The following is a 23,932-nucleotide window of genomic DNA, read 5'->3' as shown; positions in this document are numbered from 1 at the left end:
AGAATCCCTGCTAAAAGTCAGAGCTGCTTGCAGGGAGGAATCTGTTCATTCTCATTCAGGTTTTGTTTCAAATCTAAACTATGTAAAAACAGTTACTGCAGATTCACCCAGGTGATGCGTTTTGAGGTTAACTTGCACTACTGATAGTTTTTTTGGTGTTAATTTGAAAAAAATAGATGTTTTGTAGACTCAATGAGATTTTTTTGTTAGATGAGTTCCTTGGAAGAAGAGCCTTCCCAAATACATCAGAAGTTTTCTGATATCCATGGGGATCTGTTGAAAGATCTTTTTCAATGAGGTTTGGGTTGGTTCTGCTTGCCTTTGTGTCGTTCCAAAGGTGTTGTATAAAGTCCCAGCAAAACTACATGCATTGATGTTTCTTCCCAGGAAATCTTGATGACAAACAACACAAAGGTTTAAAGCTGCTCACAGGGAGAAGTTCTGTTAAAACTTAACTGGGGTATTAGAAAAATCTGCAAGGCTATTCAACTGCTTTGTCTTAAAAATACCACAGTTTTTGTTTTTGTGAACAATTCATTTAAAAACTTTCATTAAAAATTCATTAAATTAAATTAATGKGAAGGGATTATATTTGCTTGCTGGAATGAAAGCCATTGCCTGCCTGATACCTTTGAATATGTAATGTCTTGCCTTTTTTTTTTTTTGGCAGAAGAGTTGCAAAGCATTTCTGGTTACAGCCTTTTTTAAATGAGGGAGTTCTGGTTTGGCTGGATTTTTCTACAAGGTGCAAAATAGGGGAGGATGTCCTTTATCAGATTCTTCCTCRAAAACAGCAGGAGTCAATAAATGAGGTTTTTTGACACTGCATTCTTTGTAAGCCAAACCAATGAGTGTTGGCCTTTCTCAGTGGCAGATGCTGACATATCTGATGAGAAGTTTTTTGGGGTTCATCATTTCAGTGTMATTTGGCCCTTTGTAGTGGCTCCTTTTTTTTCATACTCACTAATATTGCATTACAAAATAAGTAAATATCAGTGTTTTTCCTCTTTTTGCTTCCTAGTGARGTTCCTTTGTTCTGGAGAGCGATTTCTAATTAACTGAGGGATGTACTGAGCAAGCTTCTCTCTTCCACTCAGGACGCCTCAGGAAGGCTCTTTCTCTCCTATCTCCTCTCCTCGCACTGCTGGCTGAAGCCAGTCTCCCAGACTCCTGAAAATTGCCTTTTTTTTTTTTGCTAATATGCATTTAAATTACTCTGCTGCCACAGGCTCAGGAGTTGTCTGAGCTGAGCTGCCCCTGGAGTGGAGCGTCCACGCTGTGCCAGGCTGGGGTTCCAGCACATCCTGTCCTTTTGCATTAACCTGGGGCAGGCATTTTGTGTAAAAGGAGCTGGATATGGACTCCAGTTCATGCTTTGCCCTTGCTGTGCTCCTCTTGATATCCATGGTTAGGATATGTGAACATGCTGTGCTGAGGTAAGGCAGAGGGGCACACGCTGTTCCTCAGTTATTGAGTGCACATTCTCACTTCTGGGCAAATTGGAGGTGGTTTCTGCTCTCATGGGCACTGACTGCCACACAAGAGGATGCACAAAGGTTTTCCATGCTCTCTGCTTGTTCCTGAGCTCACCTCCCACTGCAGCTCACAGTCATTTGTGTGCTCTCATCCTGAGCTCTGGTGTTTGGTGTTGGCTGTTGGAAGCCCAGGCTGTYTTTGAGGAAGTTTAGTGCACTTGAAAAGTTTTTGTGATGTTTTTGGAAAGCCCTTCAGGGTTCTGATMTGGGTGCACAGCTGTATAATAATCATAATGCTAATAATTATTAATAAATAATGATGATGATAATAATAATAATAATAATACCTTGTCCCCCCCAGTACGGGCCGTATTCGGAGGCGACCGAGGTCACCACGGCYGCAGGACCCCCAGGCCAGTGCCGAGCACCTTCCCTGTCCTTCCTGTCTGACACACGAGTCCTGGTGAGCTGGGAGGTGAGTCAGGTCCCTGCTGCCTTAATTCCACCTTGCTTATCACCACAAAACTCAAAAGCGAGCTTGAGAGCTGTTTGCTGGTCTGGAATTACCTTTTAATGCAAAGGAACTCTAGAAACGATTCTATTGCAGAAAATCTTCTCTATTTCTCTCTTTTATCATGAGTCTTCCAGACCAGGATTCAGACACAAGCCCTCCTGCACTGGCAGCAGATGATAGAAGTTCTCTCTGCAAGCTTTTAGCGCATCAACATGTTCTGAGTTGGAATTATGAAGACAAATATTTGATTTTGGCTGAAACWGGAGTCTCTGATATGAAATTAACTCTCTACACAGTGTAGGGCTTTTTCCCCCTCAAAAACTGTTTGTCTCTTCCCCAAATATTTACTTTTATTTTAGTTTGTGTGCATTCCTCCTCCGTTCTACAGCATCTTAGGCACTGGACTCAAGATAAGTGTTAGCTGTGGGGATGATCAGTGCCATTAAAGAAAAAATGTTGTGTAATTAAGGCAGGAAAGAGAGGCTGTTACCACAAATAACATTGTGATGTGGTTCAGTGGGGCTGTAGTTCTGCCACAGACTTAAAATGAAAACCTAGCAGCCATTCCAACCCTGTTTCTCTTGAGTTGCTCCCCAAAATAATGCCCCTGGTGAGAAATAAGTCATTGACACTCACTCAAAATGCTCAAAGAAATGGATTATGCTAACAACATACCTGGATACAAACATAATCTGCAAAATCTTTAATTTTATAAGAAACAGGTGTGTTTGGTGCAGTTTGGAGTATTAATATTTTTTGCAACTGGAAATCTCACTAAACTTTCAAATGCTACCTTTTAATGCTCAGGGATTTGCTCTCCCCAGCCATGAGGGGATGCAGCAGTGGCTGTAGTAGGCTCTCTATTTATTTGAAGGATATATTTATTTATTCTAGCTAAAAATGAAGCTGTGGTTTGCAGTGGTTACGTTTTCTTAAAGAGTGTCGATTTTTGGCTGATAGGAACAAGAAGCAAGAACAGTGAAGCACTGTGGAGTGTGGCTAGRGAGCATACTGTGATGCTTTTTTCTTACACATTGTTCTAAAATCTGGCAGAGCCAGAGAAGCCCCTGTGCCTGTGCAGGGTGTGCAGCAAGGCTCTGCATCCTGGCCCTGGAAATTACACCCTGCCAGCAGTGATCACAAACCCCTTTGGGCCACACTTCTGCAGGCAGAGCAGCACTTCCCTGAGCTGCTTCAGGCCACACAGCACAGCTCTGGGTGGTTCTGCTAAAAACACTAAATATTTGSATTTGGGAACTGTGCTGTATTGGCTCATCTCCAGCACTTTCAGGCATTCATTTTGTGTTCCCCTAAATAAAGGGATARATGCATGGAAGAGACAGGTTTAGATTAGATATTGGGAAGAAATTCTTTATTGTGAGACACCAAAACAGGTTTCCCAGAGAAGCTGTGGCTGCTCCACTCCTGGGAGTGTCAAGGCCAGGTTGAATGGGGGTTTGGAGCAGCCTGGGATAGCAAAGGTGTCCCTGCCCATGGCTGGGGGTGGAATGAGGTGATCATAAAGGTCCCTTTCAACCCAAACCATTTGATGATTCTGTGATCCCATGGGAGTCTCTTTGTGGGTGTGGATGTGCCAGGACCCACCCTTTTGTGTCCCATYCCACTGAGACCCTCAGGCCAGCTCCTCCCTTGTTGAGGGTTCTTTTTTCAGCACATGGGTGATGCTTCAGGCTCAAAAGGCCAGTGCTTCCAGAGCTGTGTTTTTATCTCCCAGCTACGCTGCACCTGATTGATGCTTTTTTTGTGCTCTCCACGGCTGAGCTTCTGCCAAGCCAGTGGAGAGACAATTTATTCCTGAGTGTCCTGATGAAAAGCAAAGTAGCTGCGTACGCTCACTCATTTCTCTGAATTTCAATCAGGTAATTTTTGTGCAGAATTGTCCTGTTTCAGCAACCTCTTAGGGAACATTAACTCAGTACATTTCCATTTGCTGCAGTAATGGTGTATTAATTTAAAAATAAGGGTGGTTGTTGGGTTTTTTTCCCATGTACTCTATTCCTTCCCCACTGAAGCACGGCGATCCGAAGTGCTCGTTTCTGAACTGAACYACATAAATATTTGTGTTGCAGAGTCCTGAATGTTCTGGTGCTGACATCTCTGAATACAGATTAGAGTGGGGAGAAGAGGAGGAATCTCTACAACTTGCATACAGCGGCACAAAAACCTGCTTTGAGATCGGCGACTTGTCGGCGGCAGCGCATTACTGCTGCAGGCTGCAGGTACTTCCACTGCTGGAAGGAAARCTTATTTTTATCATTAGCCCCTCTGGAGTGCTCTGTAAGGCAGGAGGAATGCACATTTATTTTAAGCAGTGCAGAGTGATGTGTTGCTTCAAAATCGTTCTGGTGTTTTGTTATTTTCAGTGAGTAATGCATGTAAAAGCCACCTCGCCCTCTGACACCAAAACAAAATGGTAATGGTTCAGAAAATTAAACAAACAAAACATTTTTTTAATGATAAATAATATCTACCACCCAACTGGGTATTGAAGATTCTCCTGGCTTCAGTAATGAGCTCCAGCATCTGTTTAATTTATCAAGTAAAGCAAAGATAGATTGATATGGGTAGATTCCTGTGTGTACRGGAGATGGTACCTGCCAGAAAGTGAGTTCTCACCTTTGCCATTTTGTCTCTTAGATTTGTAAGATTAGATCTCCTGAAGTCTCTGTATGCTTTCTTTGATCTCRTTCTCTCCTATTATTTTCAGAAAAAAGTAGCAGTTAAAATATATTTTATATATCCCTATGAAAGTGAAAATACAGGACTTTCCATCCTTTATATCTACTGAGAAATAAATGGAAGGTAATGCAAGTGGGGRTGAAGTAAAAATATTTTTACCCAAGATACTCTTCCACAAGATATATTTGTATGTGAAAGCAGAATACCACCACTAATCCAACCCAAATACCCACCCAGCTGGTAACATGTGGACCACCCAGGGGAAGTTCTTTGATCAAGGACAACATGCTTCTGTCAAATGTTTCCTCCTTATATTTTTTTTTTTTTAAACAGGATATTGAATTTTTTTTTTATTTTTTGGGAAGAAGGTTTCGAGGAGCTGGCCAGCAGCCCAAGAGCTCAGATCCCACAGCTCCAAGTGCACTCAAATGTATTTTGTGACTTGGCCAGAGCTGGGYTGTACCTTGCTCTGGCACTGGGGGAAAAGGAGAATGAGGGAATGTGTGAGTGGCTGGGAAGTGTGAGCCAGAAAGTGCCTCTTGTTTCTGCAAAAGGGAGAGCATTCAGCATCTTCTGGGCCAGGAGGAGACACTGAGACCACTGCTGTGGGGAGACCAAGGAAAATTTCATGTTAAAAATGGAAACAGCCAGCTGTATGGCATCTTTGATTTCCAGTGGGTCCTTATTCCAAACTGCCTGCCACAAAAATGTTGCACAAATCTACTCAGTTTTGAGCACAGCCAGTATAATTTAATCCATGTGAACAAGAGCAATGAGACATTTTATTAAAGTCCATCAGTRACTCAGGCATTACTTTCTAGAGAGCTTCATCCTCTGGGTCTGATTACTGTATTATGTGGAGAAGAGTTTCTTACAAGATACACTGGAATCTTTAAACAACTGCACACAAAATACCCCAAAAAAAGATGTGTAACAGACAAAGTTAAATAGTATCAGAAATTTTACTTTATTTTTAAAAAGAAAAGAGGGAATAATTGCTGTTTTTCTTATCTGTTAGCAGCTTGAATAGAAAAATCTTTTCCTCTTCAAAAATAAAGATTCTCCAAACCACATTTATTCAGCCTCCTAATAAACACACAGTATTGCTATCTCAATCTACAGTAACTCAATAAAAGAGGGAATTGAGACATCAGGCATATCTAACTGCAGGGCAGACAATTGTCTTTACTGTTGCTCAACTTCTTTCCTGTAATGAATATTCCTGAAAACATTAGTGGCTTCTGCAAAGGGAAATRTTGTGTCATTTGGGGGTGGTGGGGGAAGGCATCTAGGCAGCAAAGCCCCATCAGTTATGGTGATGAGATTGTCCAATAAAGCAGCTAAAAAACACCACTGACAATAAATTGCTTGGAGCAAGATACAAATTGCCAAATTCTGGTTTAGGGGCAAGACAAATCATATCAATGGCAGAGCACAGCACAGGGCTCACTTGTAACAGCTCAGGGAACGCTGCACTAAATAGAAGATTTCCCTGGAGCAGGATTTGTTTTGAAGGGCTTTTTAAAGGCTGACAAATCTAACTTTATTATCTCTTTCTTCAATTGAACCAAACGCCTCCTGGAAAAAACAGAACACAGCTTTGTGTTTGTGTTATGCAGAGCAGAAATAAGTTACTGCAGTTAAACATGGATAAGAAATCAAACAGTTGTTTGATGAGTCCTGTCATTGCTATCGGAGTCCTACTGGCAAAGTTGTAAGCCTGGATTTTTGAATTAATTGTAATCTGATGGGAGCCTCTGGGGTAACTTTTCCAAATGTAAAGGAAGTGTGGATGGTGGAGGGTGCTGGGCAGTATCGAAGCTGTTTCTGGAGGTTTCTGCACTCCTGTAATTTCTCCTGTACCGTGTTCTMTAAGCTCTTCCCATTCCTTGTGTTCTGGAAGGATGCTGGGCTGTGCCAGGAGGAGCCAGCAGATCCAGGGATGGTGGTGTTGCTGTTTCTGAGAACCTGGAATGCTGCATCCAGTGCTGCTCCAGGCACAGGCTGAAACAGGGATGTTCAGATGAGATACAAAGAGAAAAGTTAACACTGTGCAGGCAGTTGAGGATCTAACTGTGGTCCAGAGGGGCTGTGCAGTCTAAATCCTTGGAAYTTTTCAAGRCACAACTGGAAAARAAGCCTGAGMAGCCTGGTCTGACCCTGGCTGGAGTAGCAGGTTGGACAAGATGTGTCCCACAGTCCGTTCCAGCCATGTCGCCTGTCACTGGCAGCATGACTCTGACATTTTCCCTTACCAACCAATGTTTGCCAGTGATAAAATGGTTATTAAATATCTATTAGGGAAAAGAGAAATATTCTCCATTTTTTTCTAAGACATTCCTGAGTGGCAGAGGAAGATGCTCATTCCTTAGGATAGCAGAGGTGTGAGTCATGCTTTAGAAACGAATCCAGCAGTGCATATCCGTATCCTCTGAAGAATTCATCCAGCTCTCCCAGGCTGTGCAMAATCCATCATTACCAACTTGTTGCATGTGTGAGGGAGATAATTTTTATAATTTATTAAAGGAATATTTTTTTATTTTACCACCCAGGCCATCAACCAGGCTGGAGCTGGGCCCTACAGCGAGCTGGTGTCCTGCAGAATCCCCGCCTCCGTGCCTGATGCTGTGTCCACCCTGTGGGTGCTGGAGGAYGAGCCCGTGGGTGCCTGCCAGCCCTCACCCTCTGTGTGCCTTGTTCTGAGCTGGGAAGAGCCAAGCAATAACGGGGCTGAGATCACCTCCTACAACATCGACCTGGGAGATGTCAGCATTCCCGTGGGGAACGTCACGAGTCACGTCCTGGAGGGATTGCTGCCCGAAACCTCGTACCGGTGAGTGCCTGTGCTGCTTTGACACAATAAATGCTTGTGGCATGGAGAGGAAATTGAGATGCAAACCAACAGCCCAAAAAAGCCAGCCTAGGGAGCACAGAAATCTGCAGCCATTCCTTGATGGAGTGAATCGTGGTAGTTCACGTTCACATATTGTTTTCTCCCACTTTTTTTTTGCTCTATCTCCTGTCCTTGCATTATCTCTGACCTCTCCTTCTTTTCAAGTTGGTCTGCTCCAGTAAGATCACCCTGGTAATAACAAATGTTAAAATAAATAAATTTTTAAAATAAGAAACAACTAAATCAAAATATTACATCTGATAGTTTTTCTGCTACTTAGTAGTACTATTCCAGAGGTTTCGATTATTAAGTTATTGATCCCTGTGCAGGGTTAGCAGTTTTCACACAATGAACTTCTATTTGTGTAGCTACACCTATTTTTTCTCTCTCATTTTTTCTCTCTGGTATATGGAGATTAATGAAAAGATAATCTGAATTTAAACACAATTTATATTGCTTCAGAGTCTAAATTRCTAAGTGGGATTGCCAAAATTTTATTATTTTAATGATCAGGCTTATATGTTTTCTCCCTAATTGCTAATTAAAAATGAAAAATGGTTCCATGCAGGCAATGAACAGCAATACAACAGAAGATGTGACAAAAGAAATTCTATTTTAAGTACTGTTCTAATAATCTGATCATGCTGTTGTAAAATTAGATATGGCCCAGACTTGCTGCAACATTTTTCTTTTTTTTACTTTGTACTCAAGGTCACAATCCTACAGGTCTTGTACGTGGTAAGTTCATAATTCAGATTTTATCCTGTACCCAAAAAAAAGAGAACTTGTTGTGGCAAGGATACAAATACTTACAGAGATTAAAAGTTATTTAAAGTGAGGAGCACACATTGCTTGCTCACAGATCATCCATGTAAAATTGAATGARTTTGTCTATGGGTTGGTCACCCAGCTGTGGAAATGCATCATCTTTGGGCACTCTTGTGTTCCCTGTTTCTCCTCATATGTTTGTCCAATCAAGAGCCAAAAAAGCTGAAAAGGAAATTTGAGCAACTCAGTCAAGACAGAATGTGCCATTTAAATTCTTCACCCAAATCTTACTTCTTCAGTCTCTTTTTTAGCTGCTTCTTGATTCTCCACAGTTTTCTTTAAGGAAGTGTCGTTGTCTTCAAGGCCTAGAAATGGAGATTGCAATGATTTAAATTTTTTTTGCATTCTTATTTCGTTATTTTGTGAAAAGCACCATGCTAAGTCACATCGTTTTAGTCAGGGATTCTGTCTGTCTCTGATCCAAATGAAACGGCTAAAGCCACAAGCATTAGCTGTTCTAAATATTGTTGTAAGACTAAGTTCCTACCCAAAAAACCCTACTGAAGAGCGCAGACCCAGTGGATGACTGATCAGAAATAATAATGTAGGAAAGCTCTTTTCTTGAATAAAATGGGAGAAAGAAACCCCAAATCTTCCATCTCTTGACTATCTTGGGAGACAAGTGACTGCTGCTGGATTGCAAATGCATCTCTTCTGTAGTTTGAAGTATTATTTTGTTAATCAAAAATAGCAAGTGTTGTGACCATTAACTTTTTCATTGACATTTCTTCATCAAGCATATCTTGACACATCAGGGAATGTCTGCTGTGATCAAAAAATCCTTAAGGAACAGGATGATTGAGCTGTGTGCTAAAAGTTGGTGCATTTTCTGCCCTCCCTGGTTTAATCAGAAGAATATTTCAGAACATCCCTGATCTCATTCCCTACATTTCTCCACTGATGATTCTTTTTTTCGTGTCAGTTTTGTTTAACACAGCTCACTCTTCTGCCTCTCAAGTGTTTATTCCCTGCTGTGTTTAAAAACAGTGAACATATTTTTCCTAGACTAAACAAGCCAAGTACTACTGGGTTTGAGACTCTGAACTCTCTTGCCAAAGTTTGAGCAGAATTTGAAAAGGAAATCAGCAAAGGGATTTTATATTTCAGTTGAGTTGGAATTCTACTGTCAATGTTTTTGGTCGTGGGAGACCAAAATTGAAAGCAAATCTTGGTTATTRTGAATCCAGCAAGTCCAGAATTGGAAATTTAAATGGTTTTGGATCTGGGGGTGAATTCTGACATCCTGTCCATGTGTGTCCACCCTGCTGGAACTGTTGGCTTAGGTCTGGCATTGCTTTGGGAATGTGGGAATGGCTGTGGAGGAGCAGCCCAAGGATGCACAGAGGAAGTTCTGTGCAGAGATGGGGTCAAAGCTGACAGGATGGATGCTTGATGTGTCTTACAGCAAATTCAACCTGCATGAGCAGGATTTCCATCCCAAAGTGCATTTGAGGCAGGAGGAGCTGGAGCACAACTCTGTGACACTGCGAGTGGCCCCCCAGGGCTGAGTGCAGGGGACTCAGATGCCTGTCCCTGCTCTGTGTGAGCATCCTGCAGAAATGTGTCTGAGCTCTGCAGTCCCTCTGCTTTATTGACACAGCCACCAAGCTCTAGAAACTCCCATTATAGGGTAATACACTTGGCCTGSTTTGCCGTGAGCTGATGTAACTAGGAGTGAGTTAATAAATATTCCACAATAARTAAGTATTCAGCAGTCACAGAAACACCAATTTTCTGTTACACTCTGTTCCCAAGCTTCACTTAACACATTCCATAGATAATTGTGCTCTGCTGTTGAGATACTTCACTGCAAAACAGTTTCCAATTTTAAGAATTCTTCTTCTCCTCTGAAGTTACACAGTGTACAGAAATATATCGTTGCATTACCAGATTTTAATAGCAACACCTAATTTGGTTTAGAAATAAAAATTCTAAATGTTTTAAATTTTTAAACCTTATCAAGGAAAAGGTCATCYAAGATGGAGAGAAAAATGCATGTGGATGCTCAAATCAGCAAAGTTTAGGTAGGCTATAAAATAGAATATATTTCAGAGTGAAAAACTAAGCCTTCTTCCAGGAGTCTGGAGCAGGGATTTTTGGGSCAGTGTGTGATTCTGTTCAATGTCCAGGCTGCTGCTGGTGGAGGATGCTGCTTCCCCTCCCCTTTGGAAGTCCAGGGCWTTTTAACTCCCACAGGTTTCCACGTGCATTGCAACTGGAGCCATTCCTCTCATGGGAACTGGGGAATCAAAGTCTTCTCATGTCAGACTCTCAAATTAATTCAAAACTTGATTTTTCAGTTTGTTGGAATACCATACAAAGGATTTTGTGACCAATCTGAAAATAGCATCCTGTTTAGTGTGTTTATTTCCCTGGGTCAAGAATCTTTTAAGAGAGAAAGATCTGTTAAAGATCATTCCATGATTTCTAAATTAGCCTAGTCTGATTTATGGTTTTTCTTTCTAAATGTTYAAAAGTTGTAGTGGGAAAATGTGAGAATGAATACAAATATTATTGGTCCAGGGTCTGCAGAATTAGGCATTGTTCCTAAATACAGTCTTTACAYTTTCAAAAAACCTGTTGTCACATTGTGATTGTCAGATTGTTAAACCGTCTTTCTTTCCAAGAGGATGTTTGGGGTATTTTCACTTAGAAACCATTAATGGAAAAGTTGAAAGGAATTCAGGAAGTGGTTTCACTGCAAGTATTTCTTTCCAGTCTACTTGTCTATGCCATACTTTTACATGAAAATAATTGTTTTTTCCCTGTAGCAGTTCTGTAAACATTAATTGKTTTCCACTTAATGGTGGATGTTCCCTTGCCCACCCTGGCAGTGCCACCCAGCTGGAAGAGCTCAGTGTCAGGCTGGGGCAGGGATGTGAAAAAGCAAATCTTAATCTCTGARCTGGAGCAGAGATGGTGCAATATGAGGTGTTCTCCCTCCACATGGTCTTCCTTCCTCCCTTTTCTGTTTCCCCTCTTCCTTCTCCCCTTCTTTTTGGACTTTAAAAGCCTCATATCCATTGAGGAGATGCTGCTGGGATTCAGAGAGAGGTGACACCTGGGTCTGGGCTATGCTGCCATGTGCACAGGAAACACAAAATCAGTTGTTTGTGTGTGTCTGATGGAGCTCAGCCCCTGCGAATGGCAGTGGCAATTTACAGAGCTTTACGGTGGCGCAATCAGCAGGAAAGAGTGGCCACATCAGCCATGGTGGAGTCAAATAAATCAATTCCTGCTTTCCCAGTGCCATCGTTCATTTGTGAAGATGCCTGTCTCTGTTTTGAGGCTGAAGAGTTTCCATCACTGAGCTCCAGAGTCAGATGGGCTGGGTGTGTGAATATTTGTGTGTGTCAGAAGGGGGAAGCAAGAACTCTGTGCAGCAGAGGAAAGCAAGAAAAAAGGAGTGAAGAGACACATTTTTTACCTTGTGCCAATACCTGGCAATAGCAAGGCAACTAGACACAGGTGTATGTTCATGCATATATMTAAAAAGCACATTATCAGTTTTTAAATTAATTTCACTCACTGCTTGTCTTCAGGTGTGGTGGCTGCCATTTGRAAATCAGCTGAAGTTACAGTGCTTGAGGGCAGGAGTTTACCAAAYAAAACAAAAACAAAACAAAAGTCTGTGCAGTCCCGAGCATGTTGCTGTAATCARTCTGCAGAAAGAGTGGTAGCATTTTGTGATAGAGCTGTTATTGTTTATGTGTGTATGCTAATGGATACCTTGCWAGAATCWGGTGAAAATTCAGGCAGGCTTTGGGGTTTTTTTGTTGGAAATACCATTAAATATTGRTGCAATGACTCTTCAATCTAAAGCAGACCAATAACATAATGTGAAGTAAGATCAATGTTTTATATTAATTGGACTTTTTCAGACCCTAGAAAAGCCTTTGGTTCTTTTTATGTCAAATGCTTGTCAGCAGCAGTCAAAAAGGAGGCTCCCACTGAATTTTTGTGCCACCCACCCTCAGGGAAGAAGGGGATGAATGTGGTGTTGTAAGGTGGTCAGACTTTATTTGCAATATATTTGTTAATTTAACCCTTTAGGTTCTTGAAATGCAAAAAATTCAATTTGGTTTTTTTTTTTCTAGCGGGGAATATTTTTTCCCCTATTCCTTTAACATTCTTTTCCTGGTGGTAGAGCTGAAAACTTGCTGTTCAAAGYGAAGTAATTTTTCATATGTTGTTTGTGTGAACTTGCAACACTTTATGTTCTTCAGTCAAAATAAGTAGCTTTGCCAAGCGAAGACAGTTCTTGTGAATAGTCTTTACCCATGAGAAAATAGAAGGCTGCTGTGCACAGGATTTCCMAAGTAAATGGCATCTCTCCAGCTATCTAAACTAGGCTGAACTATCTTAAAAAAACCGAATTCATTTTCTCCATCCTGATTTTTCTTATTTTGACTTTAAYGAACTTTTGAAACCTTTCAGGCTCATCTGTACCAGTATTTCTGCTTACATGGTCCTCAGAACTGTTTAGAAATGGAAATTTCCCATTTTTGTTATGGTGCTGTTGATGTTACCATAGTCAGTCACCTCCAGAAAGCTCTTCCCTTGTGATATTTTTATATCCAGAATCTCATGAACGCACTTTAACACTTCTCTTTTTACTGTTTGTTTTAGGATCAGGATCCAGGCTGTCAATGAAATTGGAGCTGGACCTTTTAGCCACTTTATTAAAGCAAAAACCAGGCCATTACCACCCTTACCTCCACGGCTGGAGTGTGCTGCAGCGGGGCCTCAGAGCCTGAAGCTCAAGTGGGGAGACAGCAGCTCCAAGCTTCACTCTACAGATGACCTGGTTTATATCTTGCAGTTAGAGGACAAAAATAAAAGGTGAGAGAGAAATGGATCTTTTCCTTGGGCTAATGGAAAGGAATTCTGGTTCATCATAATGCAGTTGTGCATGGGAGAAAAATGTTTTCCTGATGCTTCGTGCGTACGAATATGTGCAAAATAGTGTTTTAATAGGGGTTCTGCAAAATCCTCTGCCTGTAGTCTGAGCAAGTCATGTAGCAGAGCTGTAAATTATATAGAATTGTGGAATCATTAAAGGTTGGAAAAAAACTCAAAATCACTGAGTCCTGCCATTAACCTAACACTGCCAGGTCTAGCAGAAATCAATCCTGTACTGGTGRAATTTCAGCAGAACCTTGGCTTCTCTGCCAGTAAATTTAATATCRAGTTTCATGGCCACTGTGCTGTACCTTTTGGAATATAGGAAACAAAGAYACTGCACCCAGCTTGCTGTGTGTATTAATAAAACCAAGGGTTACAAATCAGAGGTCTGGGAGAGGCAAAAATTGGCAGAACAATGTTTTTTGGGCAACATGGTGGTCACGGTTTTATGGCTGTRATGTTTTACTGCATTAGAAAATACGAGCTTGGCATCAGCTTGGTAGCTCCACAATAATTTTGAAATAAGATGTGCAAGAATAAAAAAAAATTTGTGTTGAAACAGTGCAAAGTAAAAACTATCTTCCAATATGAATTTTGAAGAGTTGCTATTGTGGCTCCTGAGTTGTGATGTGATATATTGAATTAAAAAAGGGAAGGAAACAAAGACAATATGCAAGTATTGCCTGACAGTCTGAGCTCTTCAATGAATAAATATCRTAGATGGCTCATAATTTACTGAGAAACACTCTCAGCTACTTCAATTAGGTAAAATAAGTGACTGATCGAGTAGATAATCCTTGGAGACCTTCAGCACAGATCATAATTTGATGTGAATTAGCACAATTCCTTTAATTTAAATAGAGCTGTGCTGAGTTKATGCCAGCTGAAGGTCTGGCCCAAAAGCTCTAATTTCAAATAACAAACCCACCATGAATAATGCCTTGATAYCTCCCAGAATCACAACTGTACTGATGCAGGGAGGGTATCTGCTCCTCTGTATTAATCCTGAGAGGTGCCCAATGAATATAAACATCCATTTGAAACTCTGACTGGTGCAAACAAATCCCTCAGAGTGCAGTGGTGCTTGGCAGGAGCCCATCCCTGCAGCTCCCTGGGATTCACTCAGCTCTGGAGACACTTCCAGCAGCTGCTTTGCTTTGCTTTCATGTAGAACTGCAGGTAGGGTGGCAAAGAGCTGTAAATTGTTTTTAAGCTGTCTTTATGCTGGGGGAAACAGTGAAGTTTCCTTGTAAGAATGAAATGTTACCTTGCAGAAGCATTTTCCTCTTTTGCTTTGGCATGAGATTTTAGTGTGATCCTTTGCTTTTGCACAGGCTTTTGCCACTGCAAATGGTCTCTCAGRAGTTGTTATTTAGGAGAAATTTGAWTGTAGTRCTCTGCTGATCTTCTTAGCTTTGAGTTTGGCTTACAGTCCATGTGAGCTCCCAGAGRTGCAGGGAAGCCACTCCTCTGCATTGTGCTGTCTCCTCCTGCTTGATCAGAGCCCCTGCAGGACTTGGCTCCCTTTGGTGGTTGGGTTTGTGACAATTAGCTCAGATAATGCCTGGAATGAGCCAGGGCTGGGGCTGATGGATCCATCCTGGGTGGGCACAGCAGAATGGGATGGGTGCAGTGATGTGTTTGAGAGCAGCCCTGGGACTGACCAGCCCTCTCTGGTGAAACAGTGGCACAGAAAAAATGATCTAGAAGGATGTTTTGGCATCTTTTATGGTTTGAAGCATTGTAGGAAGGTGCCATGGTGTCCCCTCCATTGGGAGAAGTGATGGTTCTTGATTCAGGGGAAGAGGTTGTGTTTTAAACATGGATAACTGAAAAGTGACCTCAGTCATATCCCTGGTCTTTCAAAGGATATTGTTCCTATATTCCCTGGGACATTGAAATTACTGATAACACCAWTATATTGAAATCCCTCAACTCAGTATTACAGTTGTCCCATCTTTGGTTTAAAATCGAAGTTACCTTTGAAATGCTGTTGAAGCATTTTCATCAGCAAAAATACAAAGATGAGCAAGTTMTTCTGAAAAAAGGAAATAATCAGTGAGTCCCAATGGCTTTAATGGCTTTTTGGTAAAGAATCAGCTCTGGTTTTATGTAATGATAGTCAGCCAGTGCTCTCCAGYGTGTCCTGGTCATTAAGGATTGTTTTTAACTTTTCTTTTCCGTAATGAGGTTTAACAGGCCAGTTGTTGGAGACCAAGTGTTTCATTGATTGCAAGAYCTGTGAAGCAAAATACTTGGAAATYTTCTGCCACTGATTAGTGTGAGGGCTTGAGGAGATGTGCACATCAGAGATGTACCTGTGTTAGCTCCCATTAGTTCTTCGGGGTGTGACATTTAGGGAGATGAAATTAGCATCACTTGTCCTTTCAATTATGGGTAGCATTGAGTGGAAACGAAGAAAAATCTGTTTCTGGAAAGCTCAATACATAGAAATGTTAGTTGAGAGTAAGTGACCTTTATGTAAAGAGGATGATGAAATTCCTTTCCTTTTTTAAATAAACCAGCAGGTTTGACTTCGTTTTCTAATTGTGGTAATGTCAAGAAATTTATGTTAACCAAATTGCACTGGTTTCCAGAGTACTATGGATTTTTCCTCTCTATGGAGCAAAGGAACCTAATTAATGCCTTTTTTTTTTTTCTACTGCACTGGTAATTAATCTTTAGTTGTTCCTACTACTAATTACACCTCTTAGAGTCTTAAAATGCTCACAATATCCATTCTGAAAGGGAGAATTAGCAAGTCAATTAGTAGTGGATCATTTATCAGTTGCTTGTGTTTCTTTGAGACGACTGTATGTTGCAGTTGAGGTAAATTCTGTGTTTTTTGTGTGTGTGCATAATTACAGTAAATATATATAATTATACTTTAAGGGAGAGCCATTGGTAAGGTTGACTGAGAAACATCCTAAACATATTCTTTAAAAATATGATGTAATGACTACTGACAATTCTCCCACACTTCAGTTGGTGGTAGCAGGGAGTGGTGGAACATATGAGCCTCAACMTGGGGGTTTGCTCTGCTTTAATCTGGAGGAAGGTGGAATAGAAACACAGAGGGATCAGTTGCTRAATGTGCTGCCCTTGCCTGATGACTTTTGCATAATCATTCCCTGGTTACTGCAATTTTCAAGCAGTCTAATTAAAAAATTGTTTACACTCCCTATTTGACGGAGACAATTTGCACCCATTTTAACAGCAATTACTGTTATGTATCAGTCCTACTGGCTTGTGAAATTCTATTAAAATACAAAATCAGTTAAGTTAATGTATTTTTGCAAAAAGCTGCAGGAAGAAATCATTTTCRTATTGGGTAAAACAGTGATAAAAGGAAATTAGGCATGAGCACCAAGACAGATGGCATGCTACAGTTTCCAGCCTGGCTAGATAGTTAACATAAAAGTTTTCCAGGTAGCCTGTGTTCATATTGCTGCACTGTGTAGGTGAATATTGCTATTAATAATAGTGATATTTATGTTAGGAGCATTCTGATCAGATCTTGGGGCTTTGCAAATGGAAAAGGAGAGGGAGAATTGTCCCCAAGTGTAAAAAAGTTAACTTGGYAGTACATTTCAGCTTTCTTCCTGGAAGCAGGAGTAAACCCACATTTGTGGTAAATATGAGTTAATTGTATGTTTGTCATTATTGGATGCAGAGGAACATGTGAGAAAACCRCATTAAATGTGTCAGGAGGCCATTGGGTGCTCCCCCTGGTTTCTCCACACCTTCCATTCAAATTCTGTTCATTCCCATTTAAGTTGTGCTCAGTATTGTCCTCCCTGCCTGCTCATGTCCCCAGATGTGGCTGCACACAGGAATCATCTGTCAGGCCTTTGCTGCTCTGTCTTCCATTCCTCCTTCATGTGCCCAGATGCTTCTTCCAAAAAAAAGCAATTTTTCTTGCTATGAAGGAACTTCTGTAGGCTGAAATACTTCCACTCTCAGTAATTCCAGACATCTGACAGGTTCCTATCTGTTGTAAATGTGGATTATAAACTCAAATCCAGCAGCAGATGAAAGATAATSTAGTAGAAACAAGGTAAAAATCGATTTTTGGCAGCAAGCATTCTTTGTCTAGTCTGCAGATGTGCTAGATAGTTCAGGGAAGAGAACCAAACTCTTCCTATCTGTTATCACTTCTTTTCCTGCCTTTTTCTGTTCTCCACTTAGTTTTGCTTTTTTAAATATGAGGAAGGAAATGTTGTCTCCTTCACTGGATCCTGTTGTTATTATTATTCACAGAAACAAAAATAACATTGAGCATACTTTATAATACAGGTGATATATATAATATGTATTATTGATAAAACTTTCCAAAAGGARTCTTCCAGAAAACAGATCATCAGGTCAAAGGGGCCAGTGCATCCCATCTGTTTGGTCCACACTTCATTTCAGGATGGGAAGCCAGGTTTGGGGAGGTTGTGGGAGCACAGAACTTTTGAGGAACTCTTGCCATGTGTGTTTGCCTTCCCTCAGCTCCTGCCTGCAAAAKGAGATCCCAAAGAGTGGCTTGGAAAAGTGCCCCAAAACTGAAAAGATTGGGTCAGTCTGGTGCTGGTTACAGGAACAGTTGATGGGTRTGGAATGCTGCTTTTCTCTTTCAGCAGAATATTTTAAAAATACAGCAGAAATGAAAATAATTGTGTGCTGACTGTACTCCTGCATCTCTGAATGAGATGGTTTTGGTTTGAAGCTTCCCTTTCCTTGTTGCCACCCAAAGTACAGGGAGCTGCTGGTGGGGAGAGAAAATCACATAAATCAGTGAGTTTTTGGTAATGTTCTGTAACCAAATGAAAGGAATAGTCTAAGAAAGTACGTGGGGGCAGTAAATATGTAGGTGACAGGAAGTTGCAGAAGTAATAATAAAGGATCTGTTGATTTCAGGAATTTAAAGTAAAATTATTGCACTTTAGTTTCTAGTTAAGCCTTGTAATTTAGTTTCTGATTTACTTGCCTGAGTGTGCAAGGTTCCCAGRTTGGAATGGTGCTGTATTAGTGATTCCTCCCAGCCAAAATCTTGGCATTTGGGCCATATTTTGAGAGGCAGTAACAGAATCACTCAGATGGTTATTTCAGCCTTCATTCCTTGCCCCAAGATTGCCCCCTGATTTAGTGTTGTACGGTAGAATTTCTTTCAAATTAAATCCTTGTAAGAACCAATGGGTTACCAAAATATAAACAAAACCCAAGAGTTTGAAAGGGAACCTGCTGCTCAGAATGTGCTGGGAATTAATGAGCAGAGGTAGAGTGAGAACATTGATATTCTTCTGCTTGACTGGAAGTGACTGAAGTGGAGGTAACAAAATAGCTGTGACATGCAAAATACTTCCCAGAAGATCTTCACTGAGGATGAAAGGGTATTGATGAAAAACTAACAGCAGTGGTGTCTCCCTAACAATCTCTGYAGGACATGATGTTCTCTCTCCTGTGCTGGGTGCAGGTAAATGAATAATCCGTGCCTGATGTGAGAACGTCTGGGAAGGGAGAATTGGGATGGCTCGAGTGAGGTGAGGGAGCAGCAGCCTCTGAGAGTGTCTCCATCCCTGGAGAAAGTTCTTTCTTTTGGATATCTGCTGTCAGTAAATTGAAATAATTCAGGTTTAATTGTGGATGGTTCTGACTTAAAAAAAAAATACAGCTGTGTGGAGAATGCCAGTAACCACAGAAGCTGAGTTTTCCAAGGCAGGATGCCAGTTAAAGTATGTAGCCTGTTGTCTTTTGAATTCTGAGCTGGGCAAACCTCTGAGAATTGACAATGTCTTGTTTTGAAGAAGGTGAGAGAGAGGTGGAGGACATGGAAGATTTCCATAAACAGATTAAGTAAACTTCGAAGTAAGAGATTGTTTGCAAGGACTTAATCTCAGAGCTGACTTGCCCTTGAGGAAATATATGGAATGAGGCCTGGAGGAAGCACATTGAACAACAACAGGTTGCCAAGAAGGCAGAGGTGTACAGAGCTCGTGTTCAAATATGCTTTTAAAATTAGATTTGGATTTTAAAAGTGAAAGTGCAATAATATGAGCAAGTTGCCTTACTTTGTATAATTTTTAATGCGTGCAGACCTCAAAGTAGCAACATGCAGTTACACTGATTGACTTTACTTGAAGTTCGTTGTGGTCCTTCAGCAGGAGAGTGAAAAAACACATGTAGCTCCATGCTTATAGCCACCTGCATCAATTAAATACAACATTTTTTAAAACAGCAGAAATAATCCTGGAGGATTTTTAAGTGCCTAATCTACAAATGAGGAAAATACTATCATATCACCAAAAAAATCTCTAGTATTTTGAAGTTAGTCTTTCATTTTCATTACGTACCTCACATCTGCGTCTTCAAACAAAATTACAAATTACAATAAAGCCAACAGCAATTGAATTTGATTGGCTTGGTCATCAGCCTTTCTTCTTCCAAAGCTGGAAACCCTTTCTTCAAAATGGTCAAATCTCAGAAGTTTAGGTGTGTTTCCATTACAGTCCTGTGGTACAAGCTTTTCTGTAATCTTGATTTCCTTACAGATTTTTTTTGAGACAGAGAGATTAGAAATGAAKGGAGATGGGAACTGGATGGGAGTATTGGTATTACTGAACTGGGAGTATTAGTCCAGTTCCAAATGACAGAAGGAGCTCAAGTGTTTTTCCAGATCACTTCCTCAGTGTTCAGAAGTGTTGGTGACCTCAGTCATTTCCAGAAGGTGAAAATGTCATTTGAGTCATTGGAATTGACCATATAAATGTCTGAAAATGTACCCTTAGCCCAACCTGGGTAAAGGTGTTCTTGTCTGTTAGCTGGGAAGATACTTTTATCCTTCCTTGYTTACCTAACTCACAGATGATTGCAGAGAGGTCATTAGTCTAAAATATGCATTTGATCTTTTCTGCTCTCTGCTGCCCTTGGATCAGCATCAGAGACAATTCTCTTCACTCAGTGCTGCAGTGGTTTCTGAGCCTGATTGAGCTGCAAGAGCTGCAGAGGGAGAGCAGTCTCATCTCTTGAGCTGTGATGCTGCCCTAAGTGTGTGTTCTTCACTCATCACTCAGTGAATCTCAAACTTTATTCCATGAGAACGGGTTTGTTCAGTTTTTTTGAAACGAGCTGAGACTGCTCACGTGAGCCTCAGAAGTGTGGGATAGAAGGAAGTTCTTAAACTGGGTAAGCTTCAGGTTAAGAAAAAAATTGTTTGGAAATTTGCTCTTAAAGATTTGTGGGCACAGATGTTTGGTTTTCTATCAAGGTCTGGGTCTCACCAAACTGGGGTGGTAATTCACATTAGTCCTCAGAGTACATTTCCAGCAATTTGAATTACCTGAATATTTCCTTTTATTACAGATGATTCTTGATCTCTGTTTGTACTTACATGGATTGTAATCATAATGTAATACAAATTGATTTCTGTCCCTGAGAGCTAATGACAGACCCAGTTTCTTTGAAATGCTCARATTGGTTGTACTGTGTGTCTCATGCACAGCCAAAGGACAAAGCTGGCACTGAGAGAGGGAGGTCAAAGAAAAAATATCTTTTGCCTTCCTGGTGGTTTAAAACCTTCTGAAATGGTTGAGATCCTTGAATAAGGKTACTAAATAATCCAAAAAAAGTACGTGACCCTACGCAGCAAGTTTTCTGTTCTCCAAGGCCAGGACTATTGCATGCAGGACGTTGTACCCTGGAGGAGGCTGAGGGGWTGGATGCACAATCTGGGTGATTCCTCTTTATTTGCTTTCATCCTCATTGATCTCAGCTCCTGGGGTCAGGGGCTTAGCTAGAAATTGCTGGCTGACGTACAACTGTTAGTGAAGAACATTTACCTGAGCAGAGCAATAGAAAATAGAAGTCAGATTCTTGTCATTAACTGAAGTTTTGGGTTTTCTTTTAAGATGAAGTGGCACTGATTTTGTTCAGTATTACATTGCTGGACAGGTTTGTGTGTGCTCACTGTCAGCCTTGTCGATGGAGGTGTTTTGGCAGTCCCTGTCTCAGTGTTGTGCTGTCTCCTCAGCTCTGGAGCAGTGTGGCCATGCCCAGCACATCCTTTCCCATCTTCCTTAAAACCTCACCATAACTGTGCTCCCCTGTGCCTTTTCACTCACAGACCATCGTGTGTTCTCTCTGTTCTGTCTCTGCTCTTTGGCTGTGTTTGACATATCACAGATCTATCACACATGTGTATGTTCTGATTTAAATAGAATTTGTCTGCCTTAAGATGACACASATGACTGCAAGACATGGTCTTTGTGTCTTAATGAGCAAATAAAGTCCAAATCCATGAAAGAGCCAACATATTAATCTTGACTTTTAATGTCAAGGTGTACTGTAGCAGGACACAGGTTGGATCCATTTGGGTTCCCCTGGCAGATGTTTTCCCTGATAATTCATGTCATCATTTTGTAAGGTAGTAGTAGTTTCTGAAGGACAATGAACTTCTGCTTTCCCCAGCCTCCTCATCATTATTAATCTGTCATTAACATGACATTTTTATTCATGCTTTTAACAGCTCTGCAGAGCCCGTTGTGCCGAGATGGATCCTTCAAACGGATAAATGCAAAATCCAGCAATGTCAGTGCTGCCCCATTGTAACCACAGGCTCTCATTTTATCGTTGCAGGTTTATCCAAATTTACAGGGGACCAAGCCACACGTACAAGGTCCAGAGGCTGACAGAATCCACCTGTTACTCGTTCAGAATACAGGCAGTCAACGATGCTGGGGAGGGCCCTTTCTCAGAGATCTCCACCTTCTGCACAACCAAGTCACTCCCACCTGCAATCAAAGGTGGGTAGTGGGGTTTTTTACTCACATTTAAATAACATGTAAATATTTATGTCATTGGTAATTTTGGGGTGAGGTTGTAAGGGTTACCATGAGTATGTAGTAACACCAGTTTGTGCTGGCTGTAAGTTTCTCTGAGCTAAATCACCACCCAAAAAATCACACAGGCAACATAAATGTTATTGCAGCCACTGTTGTAATACATGAACTATTAAAATGCTGCTGATAACAATCATGTTTATTAGGGGATTGCTCTGGATTACCACAGCATTTGTACAAGAGACCTAACAGCTGTTGTAAGTGTGTACCTACCCACTTAAGCTATAGTAAAGTTTAACATTTTTAGTTGTGTAGTTGATGTCCAAGGTAGACCTTCAGGGTTTATTTTTCCTTTAATGTATAAAATTAATTATGATATTTCGCATATAGAGCACTAGGCTTAAACCTCAGCATGTGTTCCACTAGAAGAACTAAAGGCCTAATTAAATGAAGTTTTATGATGAAATGTCTTACTGTGTGTAAGTTTTTGTCCTAAGTAATTATGCTCCTGAGGAGGAGGAGGAAGGAGCAAAAGTGGAAACAGTAAAAACCACAGCAAAAGATGTTTCATTATAAAACTTCTGTAATTAGTCCTTTTGTTCTGGGCCTAATTAGGTCCTCTTTGGTGTATCACAGAGGCACTGGGTTTGCTGTATGGACTGTCAGATCAGCTGAGCTGAAAATCAAATGCACTTTTTTTTCTGGGTGCTGAAATCTCCTCTGCCAAGCCCTCCCATTTACTGAGAGAAACRACTGTCAGTCTGTCAGAGGGGTTTTGTTTGCTTCTCTGTATTTAAAATCTGGCTTTGGTTTTTTTGACACCTTTTGTAAGGGAATATTCAGAGAGGGGACAACACCGTGAGTCCASGTCAGCTCCTCTGAGTCACCCCTGGGGAGAACAGCACTGTCCAGCAAAAAATACCTGTGTGCTTGAGGGTAAAGATTTTTTCCAAAAAAAAAAAAATCAGGGTGAGTTCTCCTGCTTCACACCTTTGCACAGGTGTGGGATGTGTAGGGTGACCCAGGATGCCAGCACACACCGTAGTCACCTTTGCATTGCGTTGGATAAAAATCCATTTTGTTCAGTTCCCTTCACCTGGGTTTTTGTTTTGAGCTCCCAGTGTGCCTGTGGAGCTCCTGTTCAATGTGATTCATCCCCTGTGCTGAGTGGCAGGCATAGATCTGGTGCAAATACCAGGTCGTGTGTGGGCTGGGACCTCGGGTACCAACAGAGAAAAGGGCACCACAAACCCTGTKCTGGTGAGCCCTGCTGAGGGAGGTGATGCTGTAGGGATGAGTGGATGCAAAATGGTGTTGATTCCCTTCTCTGCTATAAGCAATACAAARGAATTCATGATAAACTTAGTCTGGCTTTTTATCTATCAGAAGAGAGTGTTTATTGTCCTATAAGGTCTCCTAATTACTCACTTAGTGATGCCAACCCTGGAATAGCTTTGTTGTTAATGGCAGTGTTTTGTAAGTGTCAGACAAAAATCTAAATGTATGGAAGTGAGGGATGAAAGGAGAAGGAAAAATAATTGAGATTGTTGTTGTCAGCTGAGATGAAGGCGTCTATTATCAGTCTCTCGACACGAGCAGATGTGCAGAGGGAAGTAAATGGATATTGATTACATTTGGGTCTTCATGAGTCATGTGTTCCTCTTGGGAAGTAACAAATCAGTCTGAAATTCGGGTAATGCATGCAGCAGCACTGGTTTGGTTGGTAGCCCCTCCTGTTTGTTTTTGTAGGGCTGGGGATCCAGATTGCCTTTAACAAGCTCGTGTCCCTGCACGTGCT

At 41.1% G+C, this 23,932-nt stretch overlaps 1 protein-coding gene across 1 annotated transcript in view; it reads left to right on the top strand.

Annotated features, from left to right (window-relative positions):
- The window catches only part of FNDC3B (fibronectin type III domain containing 3B), a 171,717-nt gene that overhangs the window by 140,783 nt on the left and 7,002 nt on the right, over positions 1 to 23,932 (top strand). The window contains exons 19-23 of the mRNA XM_057369416.1: positions 1,820 to 1,950; positions 4,080 to 4,229; positions 7,242 to 7,522; positions 13,040 to 13,252; positions 21,932 to 22,098. Coding sequence (XP_057225399.1) covers positions 1,820 to 1,950; positions 4,080 to 4,229; positions 7,242 to 7,522; positions 13,040 to 13,252; positions 21,932 to 22,098 — 942 coding nt within the window. The remainder of the gene's footprint in view (positions 1 to 1,819; positions 1,951 to 4,079; positions 4,230 to 7,241; positions 7,523 to 13,039; positions 13,253 to 21,931; positions 22,099 to 23,932) is intronic.

This window comes from Malurus melanocephalus, unplaced genomic scaffold (genome assembly GCF_030028575.1).
Source record: "Malurus melanocephalus ecotype Western Australia unplaced genomic scaffold, MMel_1.1 scaffold_108, whole genome shotgun sequence".
NCBI lineage: Eukaryota > Metazoa > Chordata > Aves > Passeriformes > Maluridae > Malurus > Malurus melanocephalus.
The sequence above is the reverse complement of the archived record's forward strand: the minus strand, read 5'-3'. Positions and strand labels throughout refer to the sequence as shown.